At 37.5% G+C, this 27564-nt stretch overlaps 1 protein-coding gene across 50 annotated transcripts in view; it reads right to left on the bottom strand.

Annotated features, from left to right (window-relative positions):
* The window catches only part of RIMS2 (regulating synaptic membrane exocytosis 2), a 384644-nt gene that overhangs the window by 21479 nt on the left and 335601 nt on the right, over positions 1-27564 (bottom strand). The window contains exon 1 of one of the 50 annotated variants that reach the window (XM_072410795.1): positions 473-1025. The exons of the other annotated variants lie outside the window; for them this stretch is intronic. Within the exon in view, the coding sequence (XP_072266896.1) occupies positions 473-614 (142 nt within the window). The 5' untranslated portion in view covers positions 615-1025. Of the gene's footprint in view, positions 1-472; positions 1026-27564 lie in introns of those variants that run through there. 50 annotated transcript variants of the gene reach the window in all.

Raw genomic sequence — 27564 nt, forward strand, 5'->3', positions numbered from 1 at the left:
TAAAACAACCCAAAAATTTGGATAGTGATTAATGTATGTATAATATGAGGAACAACAACATTATTATGGGCGAAGTTAGAACTGAAAATCAGAGACATCAAATTTCAAAGGATCAATAACCAAAACCTGGGTCTATCCACAGAAATAAAAGATAGGTGAAATTTTAGTATTTGTACATTAGTTATTGTTAGACAGCCAATCAAATTCACAGCTTGCAGCTAATCTGGGACTGCAGGGACTAATTGTAAATTTTTAGGATTGGTCTGTTTAGAACTTTCCCAATTTTTTTGTTTTAAATCCACATTAAAATTTCTCTTCTTTTATGAATGCTAAATCCCTTCCCTATATTTTCTATAGGTTTTTTAGTGAATACTAAATTAACAAATGTTCATAATTAATTTACCAATCCAGGTGACATGGCAGAAAGGAAAATTGAGAGTCATTGGGTCCCTGCAAAATATTACTTTCTCACCTTCATCCTCCTCCAGCGAGTTCATACATGGGAAGTATCCGGCTAGTGCTTCGAAAGAGGCGGACAGGCTGCTGCGGCTCTGGGATCGCTGGATGCGGAGTCCTGCTGCCCTTTCCCGCTGTTGCCTCTGCTCCCTGCCCATCTTGGACGAACCCCTGTACAAAATCCGAGGCGTCTTGGCGGATGACTGAGGTGCTCAGCAGGTAGGAAGTCCAAGAGCTGCAGATCACCTGCTCTCTGTCCAACAGCCTGGTGCCAATCCTTGGCGCACCCTTTAGCATTCGTTGTGTTCTGGGCATTCACTTTACCAGCAATCCACATATACTGATCCCTGCACTAGTACAGCTGGTACACTTAGATTTGTAGCTGGTAGCTTGGGTCAGTGGAACAGCCTGTGCTATACTTCTATCAGTGCCAGAGGAAGATGACAAGAGATGCTCAGGATCAGATCACCTATATGGAATGCCAGTGTCTCTACAGATGTGCTGTACTTGGCATTAGCCTCTGTGCGGCTGCTTCTCTTCTAGAAACACATGCTTTACCTCCAGCTAGTGTGTCTGGCTCTCTGTGCTCAGCTCCTGTCTCTTCTTCTCCTGGCACCAATCAGCTAGCACAGCATCCATGAGCCAGCAATGCAATACGCTCATTTCCCTCCTCCCTTTTCTCCTTTTAACTGACTTCCTGATGGTCCCTGACTCTGGCAACAAGTCGCAGTGTGCCTGGAAATGAGATGCTGAGTCCTTTCCAGTTACCAGGAGCCCTGCTGCTTACATTGACACAAGAAGGGACATGGTGTGATGATGCTGCACAAACAAGCTTCAGTAATCAACATTTCCCTGCTAGTGTTTGCTGCAGCCACTCCAAGGGATAAACAGCTGGCAGGGTATATAGACCACATAGCTCCCATTTAGAGAGAAGAAAAAAAGGACACTTTAAATCTCAAAGTATGTAGACAAATGACATCCCCCGCCACACCCTCATATTGCAGACCATAAAAAAATGATCATGCAAAAATGATTGGGTATAGCAATTTGTTTTTTTCACTACTTTTCCTTTATATTGGCTTAACGAAATAAGAAACTGGAGATAAGGTTTACTACAAAATAACATTTTTAAGAGTTAAATGATACCTTTTTAGAGGTGCAAATATCCACTCAAATAAACTGAGGAGGAAAGTGGGACAGTCCCTGAATCCGATACAGGTGGAGGGTATGATAACAGAGTATGGATTCACTGCTTAGAAGATTTTGGGAGTAAATCTCCACCTACCGCACTGTAAATTGCTGACCACTGTTTTTTTTTGTTTTGTTTTTTTAGGACAACCAGTGAAAGTATTACAAACACAAATACATTACAGACAGTTGAAACCTGTTATGAATGCATCATTTTACATTAGTGCTAGTCTGTACTGCTTCTGGGCCGTTTCAAACACGCAAATTTAAAGCATTTTAAGCAAATGTTTTTAACATACTGACAAAGCCTTTCATTGCCATTCTCCTTGGAAGATGCCTCTTTGGTTTGCCTTAATTCCAACACAGCATGAAGTCTTGGAATTCAAGCAAAGCATCCTGATGCCTCCATTCAGAATGCATTATAAAATAAGATGTTCCTAACATGTTTTAATGGTTAAAGCCTTATGCCCACCATACAAGTTGTAATCTACATAAATATTTGATCAATTTGTACCCACTTGGGTAGGTTCTCCACATACTCATTGGTAGGTCTTAGAGAGATTGTAAAGTCAAATTGTAATGTGCGTGGTGAGCTTTAATATGCTGATGATAATTTTTTTAACATATAAACAATTACACAGTATCAGTAAAATATCTTGCAATATCATTTTGGTGGTTAACAGCTTAAAAGCATGAAGTGTCTCTATAAATATTTAAGCCTGAATAATATTAAACTGGAACTTCAGCATTAATATGTATGTCAAGCCCAATAATTTTTTTTTTGTTTGAGAATGAGGAGAGTTGGAATTTCCTTGCTATGCTGTTAACAGAAATCACTGGAATAAGAGGGGAAATGTCCCCAACAGGGGCACTGATGGCATCAAACCCTCTAAGGTAAAAGAAACCATTGAACAGAGCTATACAAATATGGGAGATGTTTTACTTCCAAAAAATTATATTCTATCACAGCTGGAAATCAGGTTTAGCGCAGCTGCACATCTTGCCCCATCCCCAGCATATGATTGGACAGTAAAAAGAAAGGCGGCAGACTGATGGATCTGCTCCCTACTCATATCTTTATATCCCTTGTTAGCTTATAACTGATCTTTGCTTCAATAACCTATGATTGAATGGCGTCTTGGTGACAGGGCTGGCATTTGTATGACCTTTTAAATCCATTGACATTGGCATGATTCAGCCTGGAAGACTGAAGATCTTGTGGCTTAACAAAAGTACTATGGACGAAACTTTTAGAATAAAGGTGAACATTGCAATCTGAGCTGCTCTTTTTGTCTTTACTTACCATTTTTGATTTTTTAAAGTTACATTTTAATTATTTTTATGGTTTCAGCAATATGACTTCCTATGTCACCACTCAAGCTCCAAGCTCATCATTGGACAGTGAATTACTTTTTTATTTTTACTGTCCAGTGAGTCATTTTATCTTACTGAATTGCAGAGGTGCACATCACAAAAACATTAATCTGTATATTTTGCATTTTTATAACCTTTTATACGACATATGTACATTGCAGGCTTATTAACACCAGTATCTCTGGTTATTATGTTATAATGTTGGCAACTATGTCCTTTCCACCCACTCATATGCGTGTCAAACATACATCCAACATGGTGCACTGTCTGTTGAGTTTCTGCAAACAGCACACAGTAAGTGCCTAAAGAGTGTGGCCTAGTTACTAACAGATGGTACATACAGATTTCACACATTCCGTATTACAAAGTAGTTCCAATCTCTGTATAAGATAACGTCTATCCTGCATTTAGAACACTGACTAGAAGAAAGCAAGTGACTTGTTAGAGAAAATTATCCTCTATAAGTGTTTAAATGACAAAAGACAGGATGTAGTATCCTAAGTAACGCCTGAGGGTAACACATTGGTTTTAAAACCAACAGTGAACAAACATCCATTTTCTTGATGCTTCCTGTGTTGTCACAGATAAACGACCATGAAAGAGAGCAAATTATTACAGATAAATCACAGGCAGATAAGCAGCATCATTGGTGCAGATCAAGATAAGATACAGAGGTTCCCAGAGCAGAAGTAATATCTATACAGAGATATAGAGGTCCACAGAAGGGAAAGATCACTCATAATGAGATATTGAGGTCCTCAGAGGAAAAGGATCATCTATGCTAAGATACAGGGATCCTTAGAGGGAAAAGATCATCTGTACTGAGATTTAAAGGTCCTCAGAGAGAAAAGATCATCTATACTGAAATATAAAGGTCCTCAGAGAGAAAGGATCATCTGTATTGTGGTACAAAGATCCTCAGAAGAGAAGAATCATCTGTACTGAGGTATATAGGTTCTCAGAGGGGAACGATCTTCTATACTGAAATTTAAAGGTCCTCTGAGATAAAAGATTGTCCGCACAGAGATATAGAGGTCTTTAGAGGAAAAGAATCATATAGGCAGATTGCTAAGAAGTTTATATAAAAGTATATTTCAAGATTTTTGTTTCGACTGTTTTGCCTCATTGTTATGGCCATACATGTGGGATGTCTCTTCTGACTGTCTTTATATCATTCAGTAGAGCCGGTATTTTTTGCTAAATGACTGGTTAAGTTACAATTACCTTTATCATATGTTAATGTCTTTATGTATGTTAATCTCTAACACAGTCTAAGGTCAATTAGCCTAACTGCATGTTTTTGGAATGTGGGAGGAAACCCACGCAAACACAGGGAGAACCTGCAAACTCCATGCAGATAGTGCCCTGGCCGTGATTCCAACCTAGGACCTAGCTCTGCAAAGGCCAGAGTGCTAACCTCTGAGCCACCATGCTGCCCACTCATATCCAAAATAGCCAATATTCTTTGGGGCTTGGGTTAGCATACACACGCTATCACTGCTAAGGTGTGCACTCCTTTTTATTAGGTGATCGGGGGAAGGAATGGCAGTCTCTCTGCTCCAGTGCACCCATTAATGTAAACCTATGAATGCATTTTTTCCTTGCAATTGGCATCATGTTTACAAAGCAGGCAGCTCTAGATGGTGCAGGGCTGCTCACTGGGCCTAATTTATTAAAGCTCTCAAGGGCTGGAGAGGATAAACTTTCATTAGTGAAACGGGGTAATCCAAAAAACCTGGAATCACCTGGATTTTTTATTTGCTAGCAAATGTTTTAACTCCTGGACCAGATCCATTCTAGGTTTGCTGGATCACCCCGATTTTCTGATGAAAGTGTATCCTATCCAGCTTTAGACAGCTTTAATAAATCAAGCTCACTGCATCTTCAATGTGCTAAGAACCAAAAACCAAGCAGTTCTGATTTGCAATTGTGAATTGTGATAACTTCTGTTATCAACCGTTACCAGCCCATGTACCATTTCTACTGGCCAGTTAGACAGCCTATTGTATTAGACAGTCAACGGCAAGGTAAAGGAGTAGAAAGAGGTGAGCCAAGTATCAAACTTTGTTATTTGCAGCTACTTTTTAAAATAGTTGACTGGAATGCTCTGAAGATAAATCAAGCATGTGATCAAACACTTTAAGGCACATGCCCTGTGCTCTAACTGAGGGCACCTTACATGGGAAGTTAAGCCCCAGGTATACCCTAAAGCACTTGTAATAAATATTGTTATACTGAGAAATACTGAGAAAAAAAAAACCCAACTCCACTTTATAAAATAGAAATAGAAATTCAAGAAATGAATTTGTGTCTATGCTTTTCCTCACTCCAAGTGGAATGGATGTCATCTAGAAGAGAACTGGGGGAAGACCATAGAAACACAAGATTTCTGGCCCCTGGTTTAAATCCTAGAGCTCCCCCTATTGCCTGGAAGCTGTCATGAGAGTAAAAATGACCTATGCAAACGAATCTGCTGACTCTAATGATGGGAAGCAGCTGTTGAAGAGGACATTGTATTTTTGGCTGCTATTGTAGAAGACCATACTATGGTAACAGAGTGTTGATAAGATGATGACATTATTGGAAGGATGTTATACTTGGAAGGGGATGTACACCAAAGGGCAATGTTAACACTAGAGAATGTCCTGCATTTTCTGAAGCTAAGATTCTATGCCATTCTAATAAGAATATTAACAGCTATAGGGATTTCATGAGTAGGATGAGACAGTTTTAATTAGTATGTATAATAAAGAAATATGTGTGTGTAGTCACATAAACCAGCTAATTAAATACTGCCATCCAATCACTGTATGCTCCTGGGTACTAAGTTATATTAAATTATTACCACACAAGTCATGTATACTGTCTAAGTCTTGATTAAATATATATTCCTATGTGAAGGTGTGTGCAGTGTATATTATATAAAACACTTGTAGTAATGAGATCTTCTATGTCATTATATATATTTAAATGTAGTAGATAGCCCCCATTTTCTCTTATTAACTCCCTAGGAGCAAAAGCATACATTTCATACGAGTGAAGAAGTTAAAATACATGTACCCAGAGTGGACACCCTCTCAGCTATGTATAGGATTAGCCTTTTGGACCAGATTCACATCTAGGTGTGCACGGTAAGAGGTATGAAAACCCAAGTAAAAATGTGTGCTGTACTATATATTTGTTGCCATTCGTTCTAAAGAGTATATGGAATAAATGGCAACATAAAACCTAATTATAGAACACCACAGCACATATGTTACCTATATGTCTATTTTGGTGCAATGTTCTGCTATAGTAAAGATGTTTTTTTTCCATCCAATTTTCATTAAAGTGACTCTGATGAAAATAAAAAAACTATTATTACATTATCTGTGCTGCTGTCCACATCATTGAACTCTAAAGTGAAGTGGTATTCAGCATACATACCATTTCTGCATGTGTCAGATACCTGCTCCCCTATTGTATTTTGTGGTTTCTTCTGTTGCCCTCTGTGTGCTGTAATAAAGTGGCAAAAAGCCAGAGAATGCAGTGGGCTATGCAACTGGAAGTGTTGAATGTAAAAGATTTTCAAACAAAATGTTGTCCTCGCTGCAGAGGAGTTCGCTGCAGTGTGGGCGGGGGGGGGGGATAGTTAAGCATTTTTTGCTGGTTATACAGTGGGTTCTTTTCTTTACATTTTTTTTGAATGTGGCAATGTCACTCTAAAGTAGAGGCAAACCTTCATGACTGAAAGAGGTGGGCCAAGGACAGTGAGGCAGGGAAATAAAGGGGGGAAAAATGCAGGATATGTTCCAGACAGGAGACAGGATCTTTTAAATTGCATCAACTGGAGAAAATAGACTATCATGGCAAAACCTGGCTGATCAAACAAACCTGGAATGGATCTGGTCCAGGATTTAAAACATTTGCCAACTAATCACAAATGTATTTAATTTGAAAGAAATTCATTAGAGATCTGCTAGATCACCTAGTTAGCGATCTATGATAGTCTATCTTCTCAAGTCTTGGAAAGCTTTAATAAATCAGGACCACTGTGAGAAGCAGTCTGCAAGGAGTAAAATTAAAGTAAGCAAGACTGAAAGTTTAATGGCTGGCTTATTGCCACTGGGCTGTATTAAGGCAGCATGTCAATACACACATGCTAATATGCAGCTAGAGGACAGAACAGTTATAGGGTTCAGAACATAATACCAACAATGCACTGTTTTCTGGTTAGCTAATAGAAAGTATTCTTTCATGTTACCTTAGTCTACAAAAATGGCTTCTAGATGCCTGTAAGCCTCATGTTCACTAAAGGACAAGGCCCATTGATTGTCCACAAAAACCATGTAATGCTGCACTGTGCCCAGCTCATTGTGTTTATATACGGCATTTTCAAACTGAAGCTTTCACCATTGTCCATTGATGAATGCTCTTTATTTAGGTTCTAGTGCTGAAATTCGTGAAGGGGTATTTTTAGCAAATAAGTCAATAGTATGACATCTGGAACGATGCTATGAGTGTCATGATTCATATTGAGATATAATTGAGAACATTTTGTATATTTTCTTCCTCTACAATACCAGTGTCTCTAAATTGAGAAAATATACTATATTACGTTAGAAGGTTCTAATTTACTAGTATTGTTCCCAACGCTAAGTACTTTCACCATGCACACATGTAGAATTATTATTATTCGTGTGACTTTTTTCAGATGAACAACTGCTAACCTAAAGATTCTAATTTACTAAAAAAGGAATTGAGAATAGTGACTAAGAAATTATTCAGTTAAAATTTTTACAAAAAATTAAGTGTATTTACCCACTCCTGGGACGGGGGAAGTAGAAGAATGGGGCAAGGTAAATTAAGAGTGGAGTGAGGAAAGGAGGAACAAGGAGATGAGGGAAAGGATAGGAGGGGCTGTTTTGAGCCATTGTCAACTCCAGGGAGAAAGCAGTGCACTGGCTTACAGCCCCTCTTCTCTCTGTACTGTCTATGTCTCTCAGCATCTATATATCTCATTGTCTAGATATGGTATCTATTAAGCCCACCTACAGCAAGTAGAGAAAAGTAACAGAACCCAGGGATCAAGCAGGCCTACAGACAGAGCTCCTACCTGTGTCCAACAAAATAGACCTGATTTATTAAAGCTCTCCAAGACTGGAGACGATAAACTTGCATCAGCAAACCTGGGTGATCCAGCAATTCTGGAATGGATTGAAAATTCTGGTCCAGGATTGAAAATATTTGCAAACAAATGACTTTTAGGAAATCCATTCCAGGTTTGATGCATCACCCAGGTTCACTGATGAAAGTGTATCCTCTCCAGCTCTGGAGAAAGTTAATAAATTAGGCCCATAATGAGAACACAGTGCCCACTATAGAATAACTCACTGTGTGCCAGTGTTTTGTTGTGTGCAACCTTTACCATATCTGGTATGACAGAGGTTTGTGGAAGGAGATTGTGTGGTACATGTTGCCAGAACGCCTGAACAACGTTGTTTTCCCTATTATTAGATTGTGTAGATCAGCCTTTCTCAATCTTATTAACATAGGGGAACCCTTAAAATAAATTTCAGGAACCCCTACTATGATTACTATATTCACAGCTCACAGTACATTAGCTTGGTCAATAGACAGAATGCCCCTACATTGCTGGCCCGTGGGAAGAATGTCACCCTTACAGATAGCCAAAAAAGATCATTGGTGTCAGATAAACTGACCTTAGGGGCACAAATTGCTCAAGGAACCCCTTGCAACCTCAAGAGGAACCCTGGGAATGCCACATAAATCTGGATGAGAAACAAGGGTATAAATAATTGGCAACAACAGACCAAAGTAACAGCTCTAATTCATAGAAAGTGTCAGCCTATAACAGATCTGATCCCCAGACAATACATGCAGTAGGTGCTGATACCCAGATGACTACACTGATCTCTTACATGATTATTTATACTGTTACCACATACCAACTGTATTTCTCCTTTGCCCCATTTTAAGCTTTGCAAGGCGCCCAGCAATCTATAGTTATACTTTTGTTCATCAGAAAAAAAAGCCTTCAATTTTTACATCAAATCATTAATATAATACATTATGGTATTAGGAATATTGTTTTTTTATATTCATTTTTATATTCTTTTTTATATTCATTTTTATTCATAAATGCAACTTAATTCACAATTAATTTTATCTGTGCAAAGATTTAGATTTTAAAAATGAAATGGTGGGGCCAAAGAATTTTCCAAAAACAAGACCTATCCCTAAAACCAAGGGCTTTTAGCAATTATGTAAAACATTTTAAAATGCCATATAAAGCTATTTTATTTTATTTATCATCAGCTAAATCAAATCAGAGCCTATCCTCTATACAAAACCTGCTGATGCTAATCTGTGTTTGATAACCGATGTACCATTATATTATTCTTACAAGTCTTCCATATTGTGCAGCAAAAGAAAGCATAATGATAATAATTAGAATGTGACATTTTCCTGCATAAGTATAAACGTGAGGCTAAATCATGCCATTTCTATCCTATTATCGCTGATTTCGCCCTACCTTGCTGATCTTTTCTAGAATAGGAGGTAAAGGAGAGACGTGCATTTTGTAAAGTTCTGTATCGTAATTATAGACTGTAGACAGTTTTTTTCTCAGAATACAAGGCTCTGTAATTATCTTTTTCAATTAAAATGACTGAGATTACCTAATGGGGAAAATAATAAAAGATATGAGTGGTTAAAAAGAAAATGTAGCAATACGTATAATATTTAATATTCTACATTACTACCATTTATTCTTTTGCTATCAGGATCCCCTTACTATCCCCATGACCACAAAGAGGAGAATAAAGCTACAGCCAAAACTTAGGTAAAGCATTGCCCGGCCCTTTTAAATCATCCAGCGAGATTAACATTATTATGTGTAAGAATAAGGAGGGTCTGCAGAGTGGGGGAGGTGAGGACTTTTTATAGTGCACCTACTCTTAAATTTCAGTTGAACTCATAAAGTCAAGAGTTGTTTGGGTTTATTGAACATCTAGAAATATAAATTGTGCCTCAGCAGTACCCAGTAAAATTGACCTTTTCTTGAATTCCTCTTAAAAAATAGCAGTGAAAATCCAGAGCCTAGGCACTATTTTTGCTTTGAGCCTCAAAGCTATTAGCTATAGCACAGTATTTATATAGTGCCGACATATTACACAGCGCTGTAGTCCATAGTCATATCACTAGCTTTCCCTCATCAATACAGTCTAAGGACATTTTTTAGGGAGAATCCAACTAAGCTAACTGCATAATTTTGCAATGTAGGAGGAAACCGGAGTACCCAGAGCTATATATTTGTATACTTGCAAGTGCATATTATGGCAAAAGCAGGGACCCACTGTGGCTTTAGTTCTGCTTTAAAGTCCAATTTTAGGCTGCTGTTATATTTACCCATGCAGCAGTTACTACTACTCCCAGTCCATTGACAATGCTTGGGTTACCCCAGTTTAGCTAGGGGAATAAAACAGAATAAGTAGAAATATTTAAATGTACCCTCTTTCTTGCTCCACCACACTTTCTCTTCCCTGTGCAACTGGTCCCTAAAGCTGGTTTAGTTTGCTGCCCAGCCACTCACAGCTCTCTGGTGTCATCAGGTACAAGGCAAGAGTGGCAGACCTGAATCGTACTGGAAGTGGGCTAGGGCCTGCTTACATTACAGAGCGTAAGACAGTGAAAAAGAGCGCCACATACTGGGGGAGTAAGTATTTAACCTATGCAGTTCGGAAAGAAGACCCTACTGCATGGGTAAATTTACCAGCAGTAGGGATGACTTATGGTTGGCTTCACAGTATGCTAAGTGAGCAAATATATAGTAACATTCCTGTGGGGGAACAACGAACAACAGCTAATTTATAAGCCAACAGGGATGCTGTCAGAAGCCTGTTGCTACTGTACATGGCAGACAGCATTTCTATTGGTTGGTGGGTATTAGTGGTGGTACTTGGGCAAGTTCATCCATCGCTATACGACAGCGAAGTCTAGAGCTTTCAGCTCCAAGAATTATACACTGGCTACACTGAGTGTACTACCAGCAGGACTGCCAAAGTTCCACAATAGAAGTTGCACATACCAGCTTTCGACTCAGTGATTGCTGTAACAGTAAGCATTCAGAGTACTAATTTTAAAATTTGTTTCACTAGTACAATAACGCAGCTTCTTCCTGCAGGTCACAGACTATTTTATGAACTGCTCATCCCTTCAACTACAACATAGCAATAAATTTAAAAGTTTCAAATTTCAGAATGCAAGACTTTAATGCTTATGAATTTTAGGATGTGCACCTAAAGTGCAAATATTTGTATAGACCCTTATAGTGATGGCTTTAGGTGCTAAAAACAGCTTTGACCATCAAATGTACTGTGTTGATGTTTATGACACTCATTAGAACTGGTGGCAAGGATAAACTGTATAACATCTCCAATATTACAAAACAAGTCCAGCTGACTAACTACTAGCCAAATTTGCTCAAATTAGCTTGGAAGTTTTGTTTAAGTGGCCCATAAAATGACACAGTGATGATAAATTAACTATAAATAAAAACTATCATAACAATGGGGTACACATCCATGCCTGTGTTACAAAATCCACAACACCCTTCGTCTTAAGTCTGCTGAGATGTATAGTTTCCCGTTTCCTGCTTGGGAGCTACAATATGGCTTTGAGACCCTATGGAGCGATCATAAATAAAAAAAAGAGCTCTTATAAGCAGGATATTGGGTTTAATTTATTTGCTGTGAATAGCTGCATAGAAAGGTGAGGATGCAGGATAAATCTTGATGTGCATCATATGATCTAAATAAAAGCTTTTCTGAAGACTCCATAAAGAATCTGCTGCCTTTAGTTTAGTACTTCTAGCCGCGGTTAAAAATTGAAGAGAAGTATTGCAGTATCAATAACGAAGCACCGCTTTGGCATAATCAGGACTCCATATCAGTGGCATGGAAATTATCTTGGCAGCTACAAATTGACTGCCTACATTAATTTTCAAAGTTACTGCAATGTCATACAAGAACAGGGAGAATTACAAAAGATAAAACAGAAATAAAACCGCAAGGCACCATTGTGTGCTGCAGACTAAAATCCCTATAATAATCAGCTTTAGTAAATTAAAGAGAACCTGTCATGAAGGAAATACAAGTGTCAACACTGTTGACATTTCTGTTTGAGAATAGTTGACTACTTGCTACGCTGCTCTGGTAACTTTCATTGCTTTTTGTGACCCAGAGCAGAGTCGTAACTACAGATCATTGAGACCCAATATTCAAATCTAACTATGAAGGTGATCCTGCATTATTTCCCCACAAAGTTTGAAGTACTCTGCATTTTCTCTACATTTCTTTTACCTTTTCAGCAAGGGAGGGGGAAAAAGTGGATCTTTCTTAACGTGTCATTGTAAGCAAGAACAATAAGCTTCTAATAACAAAAATCAAATTAGAAATGGTTTGCTTCATCTGTTAAGTAAACTGCAAAAAAAAAAGGATGCATTAGCAGTAACAATAACCCAAAGGTGTCTTTTTATTGTTACATACAATATTTATATAAATATATAAAAAAGCCAACATTTTTTTCTCATAATCAAAATTTTAAATTCTAGTTATATTCCAGTGTCTGTGGAATTGGTATAGCTTACCTGACCTAGTTTTGAGCCATTGCCTGTCCACCTGACCAGCCGCATCAATCAAAGTTGCAGTTTACAATGTTAGTGTACTCTTCTGGCTGCTATAATTATGAATGATTTGATCTTAACAAATGACAAAAAAATATCAATTGAAGAAAATAAAGAGACCAGGCAATTCGAACCAGGACAGGTAATCAAATCAACTCCTCCTTATCTTATAGTCAAGACAACCATTTTAATATCATGGGGAGTTCTTCTCATACTCATATAGGCTCATATTTGACTTTGTATGGTAATTTTTGTCATGCACAAAAGTACTCTATGACTTTAATCCAAATTTAGGAAAACTGGATTTTTTTTATAGCTGGTGTTAGCTGATTTTAGCAGGTTTTAGGGATATTTCACATCCCCAGGAAAATCACAGTAGGACTACAGGTTTTATATTAGAGTGGCTGCAGAATTAGCTGGTATAATTCCATACTGCTAAAACAGCTAAACAAATGATTCACACTGGACAGATGTACTGCACTTTATGCCTGATGTTGGGTGTTTATTTTCTGTTCTACTTTCCCTTACCAAACTCCCTAGCTTTTCACCTCTAAGCCAAGAAGGGTATTATTGACATGAACATGCATAGGAAGGTCAACTGTGGGTTTTGTTTAAAGCGTATCTAAACTCAGAACTTTTACTTTACATAAAAGGGTAGACAGCCCTTTTATATAAAGTAAAAAAACTATTGTTAGTGTTTTTTTTTTAATTGCAACACCCTTTTTAAAAAAAAAAAAAAAAAAAAAGGGGTGCAGCACTGCCCCCTTAATTCTTGAATGCCTAGGCATGCATAGTGAGATCGGCAAGTTTATTCCCACTCTACATCATCCAATCTCGTGCCTGCGCACTACGGGATCTGGTGATGTAGGAAGAGAGGAGAAGATGTTGGCACCTGGCTCTCCTTCTGCGCCAGGCTGAAGCTAGATACCGGGAGGTTGCGGGACCCAATGGAAGAAAACTCCGGACAGATAGACTGATCTGTGGGACTGAAGGTGTGTGAATTTTTTGTTTTGTGTTTACTTCCGCTTTAAATGTAAAACATCAAATACAACCGTATCCAACCTTCAGGGAGACTATATTCTTTTGAAAATGTGTTTTTGGAAATATTTGTTTCTTGAAATATCAATGGTTGAAGTGAATGAAAAGTGAGAGTTGGCAGAAAGAACCAATAAGAGCTGTGAGGGACAGAGGTGACTGACATCCCTGGATGTGTCTGTTTACCAGAAGATCTTCAAATGACTATTTCTACTGAATGTACTACAATAAGGCATTAGGAGCAAAGCAACAAGAAAGGCAAATAAATACAGTCTTCTCACAGATATATGTTGGGTGTGATTCTTTGCTATGGTAAAAGGCTCACATAAAACTCGAAATACAATGTCAAAAAAGTGCAAATACTAACAAAGAATTGCAGAATAACAAACATACTGAATAGGCAATAAAGAATATTAGGAAACATTCAGAATTTCAAGCTAGTTTTTGAATATAATAAACATGTAAGTCATTTTGGTCCTGAGTGACCGTACTGTAACTGTTTTACGCAATACATGCTGAAGTGGAGAAGCAAAATAATTCCACAGAAATTCCTCTAAAATTCTGCCAACTATACAGTCTCAAGTGTTCTGAGGCATTGTGCCTTGACGCATTAATTATTAAATATAAATATAATTGTCAAATACTTCAAAATGTGTGCTTTTCATATTCTGAACAGGTAAGTGTTCCAAAAATTTGAGATACATAGATGTAAGAATAAGAATCAGAGCTTAGGTAACTAATACATATATATAAATGTATTAATAAGTAATAACAGTAACTACTATAACCAAAGTGAACATTGCTAACAGGGCATGAAAAATTGTTCAACCCACTGTTGTACCATAAGTCCCAAATGCCCTGCAAAATTATTTACATAAAAGTCCTCATAGTTTTAGCACAACAACTAGCTATTCCCCAATCATTCTGATTGAACATTTAACTGTCCTGCCATTATTTTGATATAAATTCCAACTGCTCCATATTGGTTTAAATACTAAATGTCTACTCATATTTTGGCATAACCTACCATTGCTCCTCCCCATCATTATGGTAAACCTTCCAACTTGCCCACTCCCCCTAAACATTTTAGCATAACTTCCAACTGCCCTCCCCCCCCTATTTTATTTTAGCATAACTTCCAACTGTCACCCCTCCCCCCCTATTATTTTAGCATATTTTCCAACTGTCCCCCATCATTTTCTCATAACTCTTAGTTCTGACATGAAGAGGCAAAGCCAATTTTTTTTACCAAGATGGCGGAGGAGGAGCTATATGTATTGTAAGTAATGCATAGTTACCTATTCACAACACAAAGGCATACCACACTATGGGGTATATTTATAACCAAATTGAATAGCAATTCATTCAACAAAAATACAAATAACCTTTGAGGAAATGCTATAAAAAGATAGATAATGGAAAATACTTTACACACAAAAAGGGATGTTCTGTTCTCTCTATGCGCAAATGTTTCAACACTTACACAGCTAATTGATTATAACTATACCCCCATTTGAGACTGGTCCATTGAGACTTGTCCCCATAAAACAGAGCTCACAGAGCTCCGAGTCCCTAAATGTAAGCCCTTGACAATATAGCTAAAAATATAGGAGAATGAAGGTGGTTCTGCCATGTGACATTAAAATAATCTTCAAATAATATCACAGGCTTTTGAAGCAGAAAATAGATGTGTAGTAACTATCACACATATTTACAGTTAAGGGGTACAACAGCCCATAAGGCCCAATTTATTAATTACAGGTCACATTTAGCATTTGCTGTCATAGGTCCACATTAATTACGACATACTTGTCTAAATAACTCCGCCTCTTTTCAATCTAACACATAACATGACCTTAATTATAAAAATTAACTAAGCAGGATCTTTTGTGCTTTACAGATGTCCCAAAGGCTTTCATTCGAAAGTTTGCAGAAAAAAGAAGGCTGTGTGCGACCTCATCTAGGCTAACACTGCAAGTAATCAGAATCCATCAAAATGCATGCTTGACAGTCCTTTAAAATATAACAGAAATACAAAGTTTAATATGATAATTTATTACAAATTTAAGTTTACATGAAAGCTGCCCCTACTCTCCCACCTACTCAGCCATGGTTGAAAAACCCATATGGGACCCTACACAGGGTTAAGTCCTACGTATGTCTACGTACATCACCATATCTGAAAGCATTGGCATTTCCTATAGATGATTGGAGTGCTAGTACAGCGCAGTGAAGGTGATTTTACATGGAAGGGTGAGGGAAGGTTTAGACTTGCAAGAGAACCTGTCACTTCATTCTGAATGGTAAGAGTGGCAAATTGGAGTTGATTTACAAAATGCATATAGGCTGTTCAAACTGAATTACCGTCATACAAAAAATACTTCACTTAGCAAATGTAGTGGAGCGCTTCTGACAATTATTCAATCATGTACAAGTAAAAACCTATTTATTCTGTGAACACAATTGGTGATTGTTTGCAAAGTAAATTTTCACCATCAAGTGACCATCATACATATGTTTAGTAAATGAACCCCATTATTTTACTTCCAATACGCCACATTTAGTAGATGGTGTGAAAAAAACTTCAGGCTCAGGGACTTTGAAAATTCACAGGTCTGGTTGTTGGGCAGCATATTATATATATTTATACCACCATAAAGGATTTACTTCATCAGATGTACACAGTTATTTCCATGATAATTCTTCACAGAACTGTAAAAACTGCATTCCCTTTGCAAGTATTTAGTAGGTGACATGTAACTTTAAAATGTTGGATTGACACAACTCTCACTGTCTCCATGTAACACAGTGACAGATCGTCTTGTCTCTGCCAGGCACTTATTTATTAATACAGAAGTAGGTGGGACATCTGGCTATAATTATATTTTAGTCTAATTTAATGTAATTTCTATGCCAATTGGCAGAAGATGACATTTTTAGGAAATGTTTGAAATGTACTACTCAGAATTTATCAGACACTTATCATTTATTACTATAGTAACTACAAATGCATTCCTTCTTAGGCCCTGCGCTCGGTGCTAAGAGCCGGAGATACTTTTCAGCCCATTTGAATCCATAAGGGTACTCAAAAGCAAAACTTAAAATCCCAAGCAGAGTTAGAAAATACCATACCTCTACCAGCAAGAGGACACTGAAGAGTGACTATATGAGTTTTCTTCCATCGTCACTACAATGCATGCTTGTGAATGTGTCGCAAATTAGATGATGACCTATGCTTTGTATTGGATCTGACCCAGGGCTCTTTTAACTGTGTTGGCAAAATGAGCAGCTGAAAAGTGAACCACCATACTGATGGCTATTTCTGGCCTTGAAAAAGCTACTATTACCCCAATGGCACCAGATTTGGAGGCTAATGTACATGTTTCATATACAAATGTGGTTCAGCTATTCATACCAACCCAGAGGTCATTAACACTTAAATCTTGAAAAAACCTAGATCCGAGATGCCCCCAAGATCACCAGACCTACATAACAATCTAGTTACTAGCATATACACCTATGTATATGCTACACATACATATGTACAAGTGCCAGGTATTATACACAATAAGTGCCACCTCCTTCCAAAGTAAGGAGAGGTATAATCTGCTCATGTGAAAACAACCCCCTGGTCACCACACTCCTGATCCCTGCAGACCCATATCTGATAATTTTCATACATGTGTGACACTCTCCCCCAGTCACCAGAAAGCAAATCTCAGCAACCCAGTGGAAAGTAGATGCAAGCATCCATGTACATTTGGAAGGTATTACATCTTTTCTCTTTTTTTATATATTTACTGAATGCATTGTTTATGAGCAGCATGATTGGCTAAGTGGTTAGCATTCTTGCCTTTGCAGCACTAGGTCCCAGGTTTGAATGCCAGCCAAAACTCTATCTGCAATGAGTTAGCAGGTTCTCTCTGTGTTTGTGTGGGTTTCCTCCGGGTACTCCGGTTTCCTCCCACATCCCAAAAACATGCAGTTAGGGTGATTGGCTTCCCTCAAAAGTTGTCCTTAGACTGTTAATGACATATGACTATGGTAGGCACATTAGATTTTGAGCCCCTTTAATGGACAATAAGCAATATGACTATGGACTTTGTAAAGTGCTGTGTAATATGTCGACGCTATATAAATACTAGCTAATAATAATAATTCTTTTTGTTGTTGGGAAAATAAGAAGATGACACAGGGGCTCATCTATAAGCTGTTTGCCCTGAGCTCACCAGTCCTGTTATGACTCCATCCATAATCCAGCCACTTGTTTTGAAATTGCCCAATAAATGTCTATTGTCCCCCAGTGAGGAACGGCAGGGGGTTAATAGATTCATTACTTTTTATAGGGTAATTAGTTCAGCAAATCATTCTTCTCCTTAATAAAATAGGCTCTGGTATCTCTAGCAACAAAACTTGAGAACAGTAAAATAGGCCAAGCTGGGCCATAAATGATTAAAAAAACATAAAACCGCTAATGGAACTTTACAGAGCTCAAACATGAAGTATTAACAAAGGCATGTTAGAATTGTCAGCATTCCATACTTCTAGCACACGTGCAATACAACCTATCTCTAGCTAGTAATTGAACATCAGTATTATCAGATGTTTTTTGATGGCTGAAGGTCAAAGAGAACAATTTTAAGTACCCATAAAATCAATTGTAATGTATATAGGATGCTCAAACTATGAAAATAATAATGTTTTTTTTTTACCATGTTTTAATGTATAATTTTTGAACCCCATATGAAAAATTTAAAGGGGTAAGCTTGCTCTCAGTTTATTCACTGGTATACACTAGGAATATATCTGAAGACCTTGCTTTATTGTTAGGAGCAGTTTTCTGGGTTTATTTAATCCATGCAAAACAATCGGATTTTCGAAATGATGAAGCATTAGATCACTCAGAACTGCACCCTAATCTAGAGGGTAATATTCTAAACTCCAAGGTGATAAGGAACCAAAGCAGGTATTCTGATTGACATATATGGGACCACAGGACCTTTGTACACAAAACATTATGTAAACTGTTAATCCTGTTAATATCACAGGAATGAGTGGGCTTTGCTGGGTGCTTGTTTTGTGTTTTCATTGGCTTACATTACCAGGTGTTTAAAAAACCTTGCACAAGATATTTTCATTAACGAGATGCAACATCAAGGTTCTTGTAAGCATTTGTGTGTATTATACATATGTGTCATGTGTGCACACATCAAAAATATTCATATAAAAAAAATAAAATGTTGCCCTTATAAAGTAGCCCCTACTGCAATCTACCCTAAATTATCTTTATGTTATGTTATATTAATAAAGGATGTGTTCCTTACTACTTCAATAACTGATAATTATGTATTCATAGCTGATGACAAAAAAAGGTTGAGTCTGTTGATGAGGCTCATTATCCACATTTGGCTAGTTTAGCTTAACGTCTTTACAGCACTGATTTTTGTTGCGGATAAACTAAAAATAATTTTCATGTCCCATGGGGCTGTCTGTGTTTTGGTAGGATATCTGTTCTATTTTTGTAAAGAATCCTGACTCATTTCTGCAGTAATCCCTGCGAAAGCAGCTATTTCTGATCCATAACTAGCTGCCGAGATGATTATAGAAAGACGAGGGCTACAAGTGTGTAAACAAACCATTCACATCAGAAGTGGTACGTACAGCATTCACGTCTTCACAACTTTGCCTCCCACCACAGATGAAAGCCAGATGAGTGGGAAGCCGAAATTCAAAATAAATTCACTGAGCTCCAAAAAGTAGATCAGTCCACAGAAACCACTGAGTTATTACACAGGCATATTATAAAAAACTTGATCTTACCCAGGGTTTTACAGTGGGTATAGTAAAGAACAAGCAAAGATGTATTCTTTAGGTCATTTTCATGTTGGAAGCGAAAACTTTTGATATTGACAACTTTTTGGCAGAGGGCAGCTGACTATCCACAAGAATTTGATGGTATTTTGCCTTGTCCAGTTTTCCTTCTGTTCTGACAAGTACTCTAGTCTGCAGATAAAACCCCCCACAAGAAAGTGCTATCACCCACATGATTTCCTGTAGGGGTGGTGTTCTTTGGATGTTAAGCTGTATTGGCTTTCTGCCAGGTGTAACATTTGATGTTAAGGTCAAATATTTTGATTTGTGGTACCATCTGAACATTAATGTTTTTACACTTGGCCTCAGAAACTTCAAAGTGTGTTCTGGCAAAGTTCAATTAAGACGTAATGCAGCCTTTTTAAGAAATGGTTTTTTTTCTTGCAATCCTCCCATAAGGTCACATTTGTGGAGTACTTGTTACATTGTTGTCACATGCACACCATGCACCTGATTTATTAAAGCTCTCCAAGGCTGGAGAGGATACACTTTCTTCAATGAAGCAGAGTTATCCAGCCAACCTAGAATGGATTTCTTTAAAGTCATTTGCTATTTGTTAGCAAATGTTTTGAATCCTAGACCAGATCCATTCAAGGTTTGCTGGATCACCCAGCTTCACTGATGAAAGCCTATCCTCTCCAGCCTGAAGAGCTTTAATAAATCAGGTCCATTGACTGTTCTTTGAAATAAACTCCTGTAAATGCTTTAAAAGTTCTCATAGGCTTCATGGTAGCCTCTCTAACCAGTTCCCTCCCCCACTCCTTCATCCAGTTTGGGAGGGTGCTAGTAGTACCATCCACTTTCTACTTACTACTTTCTCCTAGCCTAAAACTTACTACTTTCTCCTAGCCTAAAATTTTCCTGACTTGTTCCTGAGTTCTATCACTGAGTTCTTTTGACAATGCATTGTAACCAAGAATGTCTGCTTGAAGTTGCACTACCAAGTACCAGAATGCTCTTGGAATAGCAGTTTTTATGCTTAATCAAAATAAATATGTAAAATAAGCCAAATATATATCTTGGTGTGCAATGGTGTTACACTTACAAGCATTTTTTAGGAGTGGTGGGTCCGTTATCCATGTCAATGATCCTATTATTTTTTTTTCTAGTGAACTGTTGTAATTATTTATTTCATATGGAATTTAAGTATTTTTGTTTTTTTTCATATTTTGTTGTTTGTGTTCATTTCAAAATGTAAAGAACAAGATGTAAATATGTTAAAGAAGGTTATTCTTTTCTTTACCACTGTATGTCCCATTAATGAGAGCAAATATAATACCACTCCAAGCCAAAGGCAAAACCTCATCCTTTCATGATTTAGTACTTCACATTCCTGCACTGTTCTAAGTGTTCCATGGTAGAAGGATCCATTAAGACAAGAGATTACCTGAACCTGGCAGGTGCCTTCTGTTGTGTGAGAATTTTAATTATTATTCTAATAATTATGCAGTTTAATACAAGTGAATTCAACCACTAAAAAAACTACCAAAACAGCATATCACAGATAAAACAATAAATACACAGTTGATCCAGAGGAAAGCAAAAGAAACCTTATAAAGAATGGTTCAATTTGCTCCAATAGAGAGAAAAAATTCCTTCCTGATTCCATGAGGCAATTGGATGTTCCCTGGTTCAACAGTCTCTGTTATCTTTATTTTAAAACTTAAAAACCCAGTTATATTCTGTGCTTCTAGAAAAGTATCCAGCTTTTTCTTAAAGCAATCAATAGAATTTGCAAAAATAGTTCCCGAGGAAGCCTATTCCACATTTTCACAGTTTGTTTTCCTCCAGACGCAAAGACGCCCCATTGTTCTTTGTAACAATCTCAAAGTGAATAATTGGAAAGAGAGTTCTCTATATGGACCATTTATATATTTATACAGGGTGATCATATCCACCTTATACGTCTCTTCTCAAGGGAGAATAGATTCAGTTCAGCTAATCTCTCCTCATAGCTGAGCTCCTCCATTCCTTTTATTAGTTTAGTTTCCCTTCTCTGCACTCTCTCCAATTCCATAATGTCCTTTTTGTGAACTGGTATCCAAAACTGGACTGTATCGTGAAAGATCCTTTCCAACGACATTTATTGTATGTATTGTACCCAGCCTTAGGACATCCAGTGGAAACCAATTTCTGTTTTTTAATGGACTATTTATTGTCATCTTGTTCATCTTTGTGGCTGGACTCCTGCTTTATTGCTTAAGTTTCAGCATTATAAAACAGAATGAGAAAATAAATAAAAGCTCAAGCTAAAAATGTATGCGTTCTATCAGTTGGAATACTTAAAGTTCCATCTACATTTTTTTTTAAAAAGACAAAAGAATCGGTTTAAGAAGCTTTCAACAAATCTATCTGATTTATCTGAACTCCTGATGATGACTCGACCTTCATAGAGAAACTTTACAATTCAGGGACAAAAAAAAATCTAATATTAGGGATTCAGCAAACGTGTTTCATATTTTTAGCTGTTATAAAAAAGAGGAATCTGATTCACAGCAAGCGCAAAACCTCATTTTAACCAATTTCTTCAGTTTGACAGGTATGAAATAGAAAATTGGATGATCCAAAAGTCACGCTTGCCACTGCCTGCGGTAGTTTAAACATACAGAATGTCATTCTATTCTGTCAGCACGATGGAAGGAGGGACCATAACATAATTGAAGGAGTTATAATTAACAGTGAAAGCACAAGTACAGGCTGAATTGTGAAGATGACAAACACAGAATGCGATAATTGTTAAATGAAGCCTGTCACAGCGCAACATCCTGTACAGTACAAATGCGTGCAAAAGTTTATTAATAGCAGCGTGTCACTTCCGTATGCTGGCAATGAGTATCTGTTGTGCTCTGAAGACAAGTGCTAATTATCAAGGCTTAAGAAAATGTACGGTAAATTATATAATTATATTTTAGCCATGTGCATAGCCTGCATGAAACATACAATTACCTAAAAAAAAAAAAAAATAACAGGTGATAAAGTATCCTCTGCTATAAAGTATAGGTAAGCATGTAAATTGCAGTTTTGGACAGTAATATATTTTACGAAGATTGAATCTTAATATTTGAAAGGCCTGTTTACACCTATGGATTGAAATAAAATGTGCATGAATGCAACACATATTACATCCAGTGTGGCCTGTAATGGGATGGGAATGCAAAACCTGCCCAAAGCACATCAAATAAAAATCAGAAGGAGGTTAGCTGACAAATAATTTTGAAATACCTTAAAAGTGTTTCAAACTGATGCCATCAACCCCTAATGCAAAGTTAGTCGACACTAGCACTTTAGTGTGGTATATTCATATTTATCGTCACTTATTAAGGTAACGCACCCACAAAGCATGGTATGCTGTCATGGGTTGCCTTATAAGAAATAGTAAATGTTTGATTTTTGGTAATTTGTGGTGCCTATTTAAATTAGTAAATAAATGCATTAAAAACACCATAATGAACAGGGTATAGGGAAAGATGAAAATATATAAACATGAGGGGCAGATAGTAAAAAGCCGTCATATGTATTGAGATAAGATCGTCTACTCCCTATTGCTCCCAATATTCATAATAACATGAAAAAAAACTCTGGCCAAAGACCGGTTTAAAGCCCTAACTGGAGAAGGTTTGTGGGTGGTTAATGAAAACATCCCACAGATATAGTCAAAATAAATGAATAAACAAATCATCAATAAACAAAACGACAAAAGCCCTGATTTAATCAAGCTCTCCCAAGCTGGAGAGGATACACTTTCATCTGTGAAGCTGGGTGAAACAGCAAATCTGGAATGGATTTCTTCAAAGTCATTTGCTATTAGCTTTGTTTTGAATCCTGGACTAAAACCATTGCAGGATTGCTGGATCACCCAGCTTCACTGATGAAAGTATCCTCTCCAGCCTTGGAGAACTTTCATAAATCAAGCCCAAAGAGTCCAGGAATAAACTAATACGAAGTGTATACTCCCTAAAACACTGGACTCAATTCAACATATACAAACAATAGCTAAGTCAGAAAAGTAAGGCTCTAAAATACAGCTTACTGATCATACAATAATACCAGACCTATTATACACAATTTATTGTTGTAAGTGGCAATGTAAAGCAACTTTGTGACACTTTTCATGGCTTCTTCAGACAACCAAGCTTTAAACAACATAAGCCATCTTGTAAGTTTAATAATAAGGCCTTAAAAGCTTATAAAAATATATAAATATAATATTCTGAACAAGCAACAAGAACAAAGCAGGATAGCAAACAGGATTCCTGATGAGAATATATAAACAACAGACTGTTAAACACCCTTATGATACCTTACAAATAAATAATAAAAAGATTTTCTTCGCAGAAGACTGTAACACTTTTGTTACAAATTTTGTCTTAAATGAGAAAGTTTATGACTAAGGCGAGTTTGTCTTACTGTGACAATGGAGCTTAAAGCGGACCTAACCTGAGAGATATGTAAGCCGCCATTGCTGAGCTCATTGTGAAGAATGCTAATTGTGTGGATACAAAGCTGATCTTTTGGTTTCAATAGTCTTAGTCACACCTAAAGCAATGATGCACATAGAAGTCTCACAAGTTGTGTGCCACCTAAAGAGAGGCCCGCAGCAGGGACATATGCGAAGGGCTGCATGACAGGCGTGCTCAGACAGCACAGGAAATAATGGGGGGGGGTTAAGGTTGAATTACAGGACAGAGGAGGGAGGGGAGAGAAGGCTGGGTCGAAAGTTGAAGGGGAGGGGTAAGGAGAGGGTAAAAGGAGAGTGGAACGGAAGTGCGGCACATTTTTTGAGAGAAGAAATTGCCCACCCTCCCGCCCTTATTATAAGGTGTGTGGAGGCGGTTGAGGTTTGGTGGAAGGTAAGAGTTCTGGTTTAATTATGGGTAGGGGGCACCCATGGTGGTGGTGAACCCCCTTTTAAGTGGTGAAGGGTGGAGGCCCCTGAGGTGGTGCTGTGCTGCTAGGGGCCCAGAATGGCATGGCGGTTTTTGGTGAATTTGGAAATGTGGTGGTGCGGCGGACTTTACCTTCCGGACCTGCAACCTAGTTGTTCGTTGGGTACAAAGGGTTGGTTGTAGTAAAACTCGGTTTTTGGTGAATAAAGGGTTAAACTATAATTTGTAAGGGTGGTTATTAAGGGGTTAATTTATAAAGTTGTTATTTAAAGGTTATTTATTGTGGTTTATTATTGTTGTTATTTTATTGTTTATTTGTTGTTATCAGTATTGTTTTATTTTTTTCTATATGCAGAATAATTTATAAGAATTTGTTAAAGTGTTAATTTATGTTTTAATAAACGGCTGTTTGCCAGCCACTTTTAAATGCAGCAGGTGTGGTGTGTTAATTTTAAGGTTAAGATAAGAAGGGGAAGGAGGAGAGGGGCTGGCAAGGAAGAAGGTGAAGAGGTAGGTATGGGGGGCGAAATTTTTGAAGGGGCAAGGTACGAGCTATCCTAGTCAAGCTGTTAGCTGAACACCTAAGCACCATACTCATTTTGAGTTAGTGATTTAGAAGCTATCTAACGCAGAAGATCAGAACACCAGGCAAGCTGTATTTTTTTAGAACCAGCTTCACAATGGATGCATATGTAATCCTTCTGTAAATGTTTTTACCTAAAAACCTAAAACCTAAAGTCTGCCCCCCTAAGAAAAGCCTGGATGCAGGGTGCCTGACACTGTCACTGAATAAAGCTCCAAGTGCTCCACCTAATACTGACTCATTTTTCATCAATATTTAAATATTTGTTGCGGTCCTTCTAATTGGAATCTTCGAGTACAGGTTTTAATCTAATCAATTGCTTTGGGCCCACATGGATAGTTCTTGCTTAGCGTTTTTTACAAAAAAGCAGGCTACTAAATTTTAATATGTAGAAATGCTAGCATTTTGAGAAAGCCACATAATACAATAGGACTCTTTTAAGCAATTCTTCAACCAACACCACCCACACAAAGTATGCCAGAGTCTCTTAATTGTTGAGGATATGTTTGAAATCATCTGGATAAGAAAGTCTGGTGAGGAAACATTCTTAGAACATTCTGCAGCTAAGCATACTCCGTGCCAATGAATTAAGTATGATCCTATTTTTTAAGTGATAATGACCATATGGCTTTGTGTAAAATGATGGTGTTATTGGCGCATGTGTGACACAGCAACTAAACACAAGTATAATAAAAAGACTAACTGAAAAGAAAAAAAAAAATGTTATAGAAGCTTTCTGGACTTGAATTTCAAATTTATGGTGCTTATTAATAACAAAAATATGTTGCAACTTACAATTCTTTAGATGTGATGGCTGCCATGAGACTTTTTTAAGCTTTTTTTATTTTCATCTAGCAAAACTGCAAGCAACACGTAAAGGCAAACATACGTAAAGGACCATATACTCCTGCAGTAAACCAGTAAAACAGCACAACTGATTAGGTGTGTATCCCTCTGTCATTTCTCAAAAAGGGATAGATATTATTATTACACAGTATTTATATAGCGCCGACATAATATGCAGCACTTTACATAGCGTCCATAGTCATGTCCCTCAAAGGGACTCATAATATAATGTCCCTACCATAGTCATATGTCTTTATTACAGTCTAAGTAATTTTTTGGGTGGAAGACAGTTAACCTAACTGCATATTTTTTAGATGTGAGATCCTTAATTAAAGGGATGCTGGGGGGCAAGGTATTTGACTGAAGGATTTTTTGGGACATTGCACAAGTGGGCTACTTTACTGTTAGCCATTGAACAGTGGTGTATGTAGCCAACAGTAGGCCCATGGCAGAACTGACCAGGGCCACCCCCTAATCAGGGACAGGGCTAACAGGGAAGCCGGTTAGCTTAGATGGGTCTAAGGCCTCCCTTGCACCTTCCTATGTCTTCCCTTGGAACTGATAAATAATGTGAACTGAATGCATTTTAGTACGTCAATGAGAAAGTGGTCTTGTGTGTAAGTCACAATAACCAAACTTTAAAACCAAAAAAACCCAACCCAAAGTTGTGATAGTGGACTTTCATACATATAGGGAAAGTAGTATAAAAGGATCCGACTGGAATGTGTTTCAACAGAGGTGTTCTAATGCCTCAAATATAAGAGCTTATGAATCCAAGACAGGGTAACAATTTGTCAAGGAATTATTTAATTATACATTACATATGTTGTATACAGCAGCCCTGCAATCATGGGAGATGTAATATACAAATCCCTAGCCATGATGACAATGGTACAGTGATTGCAGATAGTGGGCACGTCCACCCTGAAGTTCTGCTATTTGTAGCTCTTGATCTTTATAACTGTCATCCTCAACAATAAGCCCAATATATGAAGATTAGGCAGGGTACACAGTGTAGCTATTAAAGTGCATTAAATATTTATAACCTGTGAATATGAAGAAAAATTACACAAATAAAATTTTTTACATACGTGAAAGCATTTTATCCAAGTAAAAAGAATAAATGACATCTTCTTGCGGGGCACAGCAGCACTTTTACAGCTAGTCTCTGCAATGTTACTCCCAATAAAATCATTTTGTAATGAAGGCTGCCTGCATGAGATGTTGATAGATCTTTTGAATAAATAATATTATCTGGTTTACTGTAACATGTAAAGCTTTAGGTGCTAAAGCCATGGAAATGGTTTACGCAAAGACAAACCCCATTCACGTCTGGAAGTATGGCCATTCAAATAGGCTCAGAACTAAAAAAAACAAGATTGCTACAAGTGACACAAGTCTGGCCTCTAAATAAGTAGCAACAATGACACCTACCATTGCTACAGTACTCTTTATATATGCTGATATTACTGCAGGTGACGCCTACCACTAGTAGTCAAAATGCTTTAATGCCACTAGTGGCAAAACGCTGCATGAGAATTGCTAATTAACTTATTGCTTGATATTGCAGTAGGTGTGAATGGTCATGCTGCAGCTAGATACTAGAGACCTGGAGCATAAATGGCAGACGTGGGCGAGAG

This window comes from Pyxicephalus adspersus, chromosome 5 (genome assembly GCF_032062135.1).
Source record: "Pyxicephalus adspersus chromosome 5, UCB_Pads_2.0, whole genome shotgun sequence".
Classification (NCBI taxonomy): Eukaryota; Metazoa; Chordata; class Amphibia; order Anura; family Pyxicephalidae; genus Pyxicephalus; species Pyxicephalus adspersus.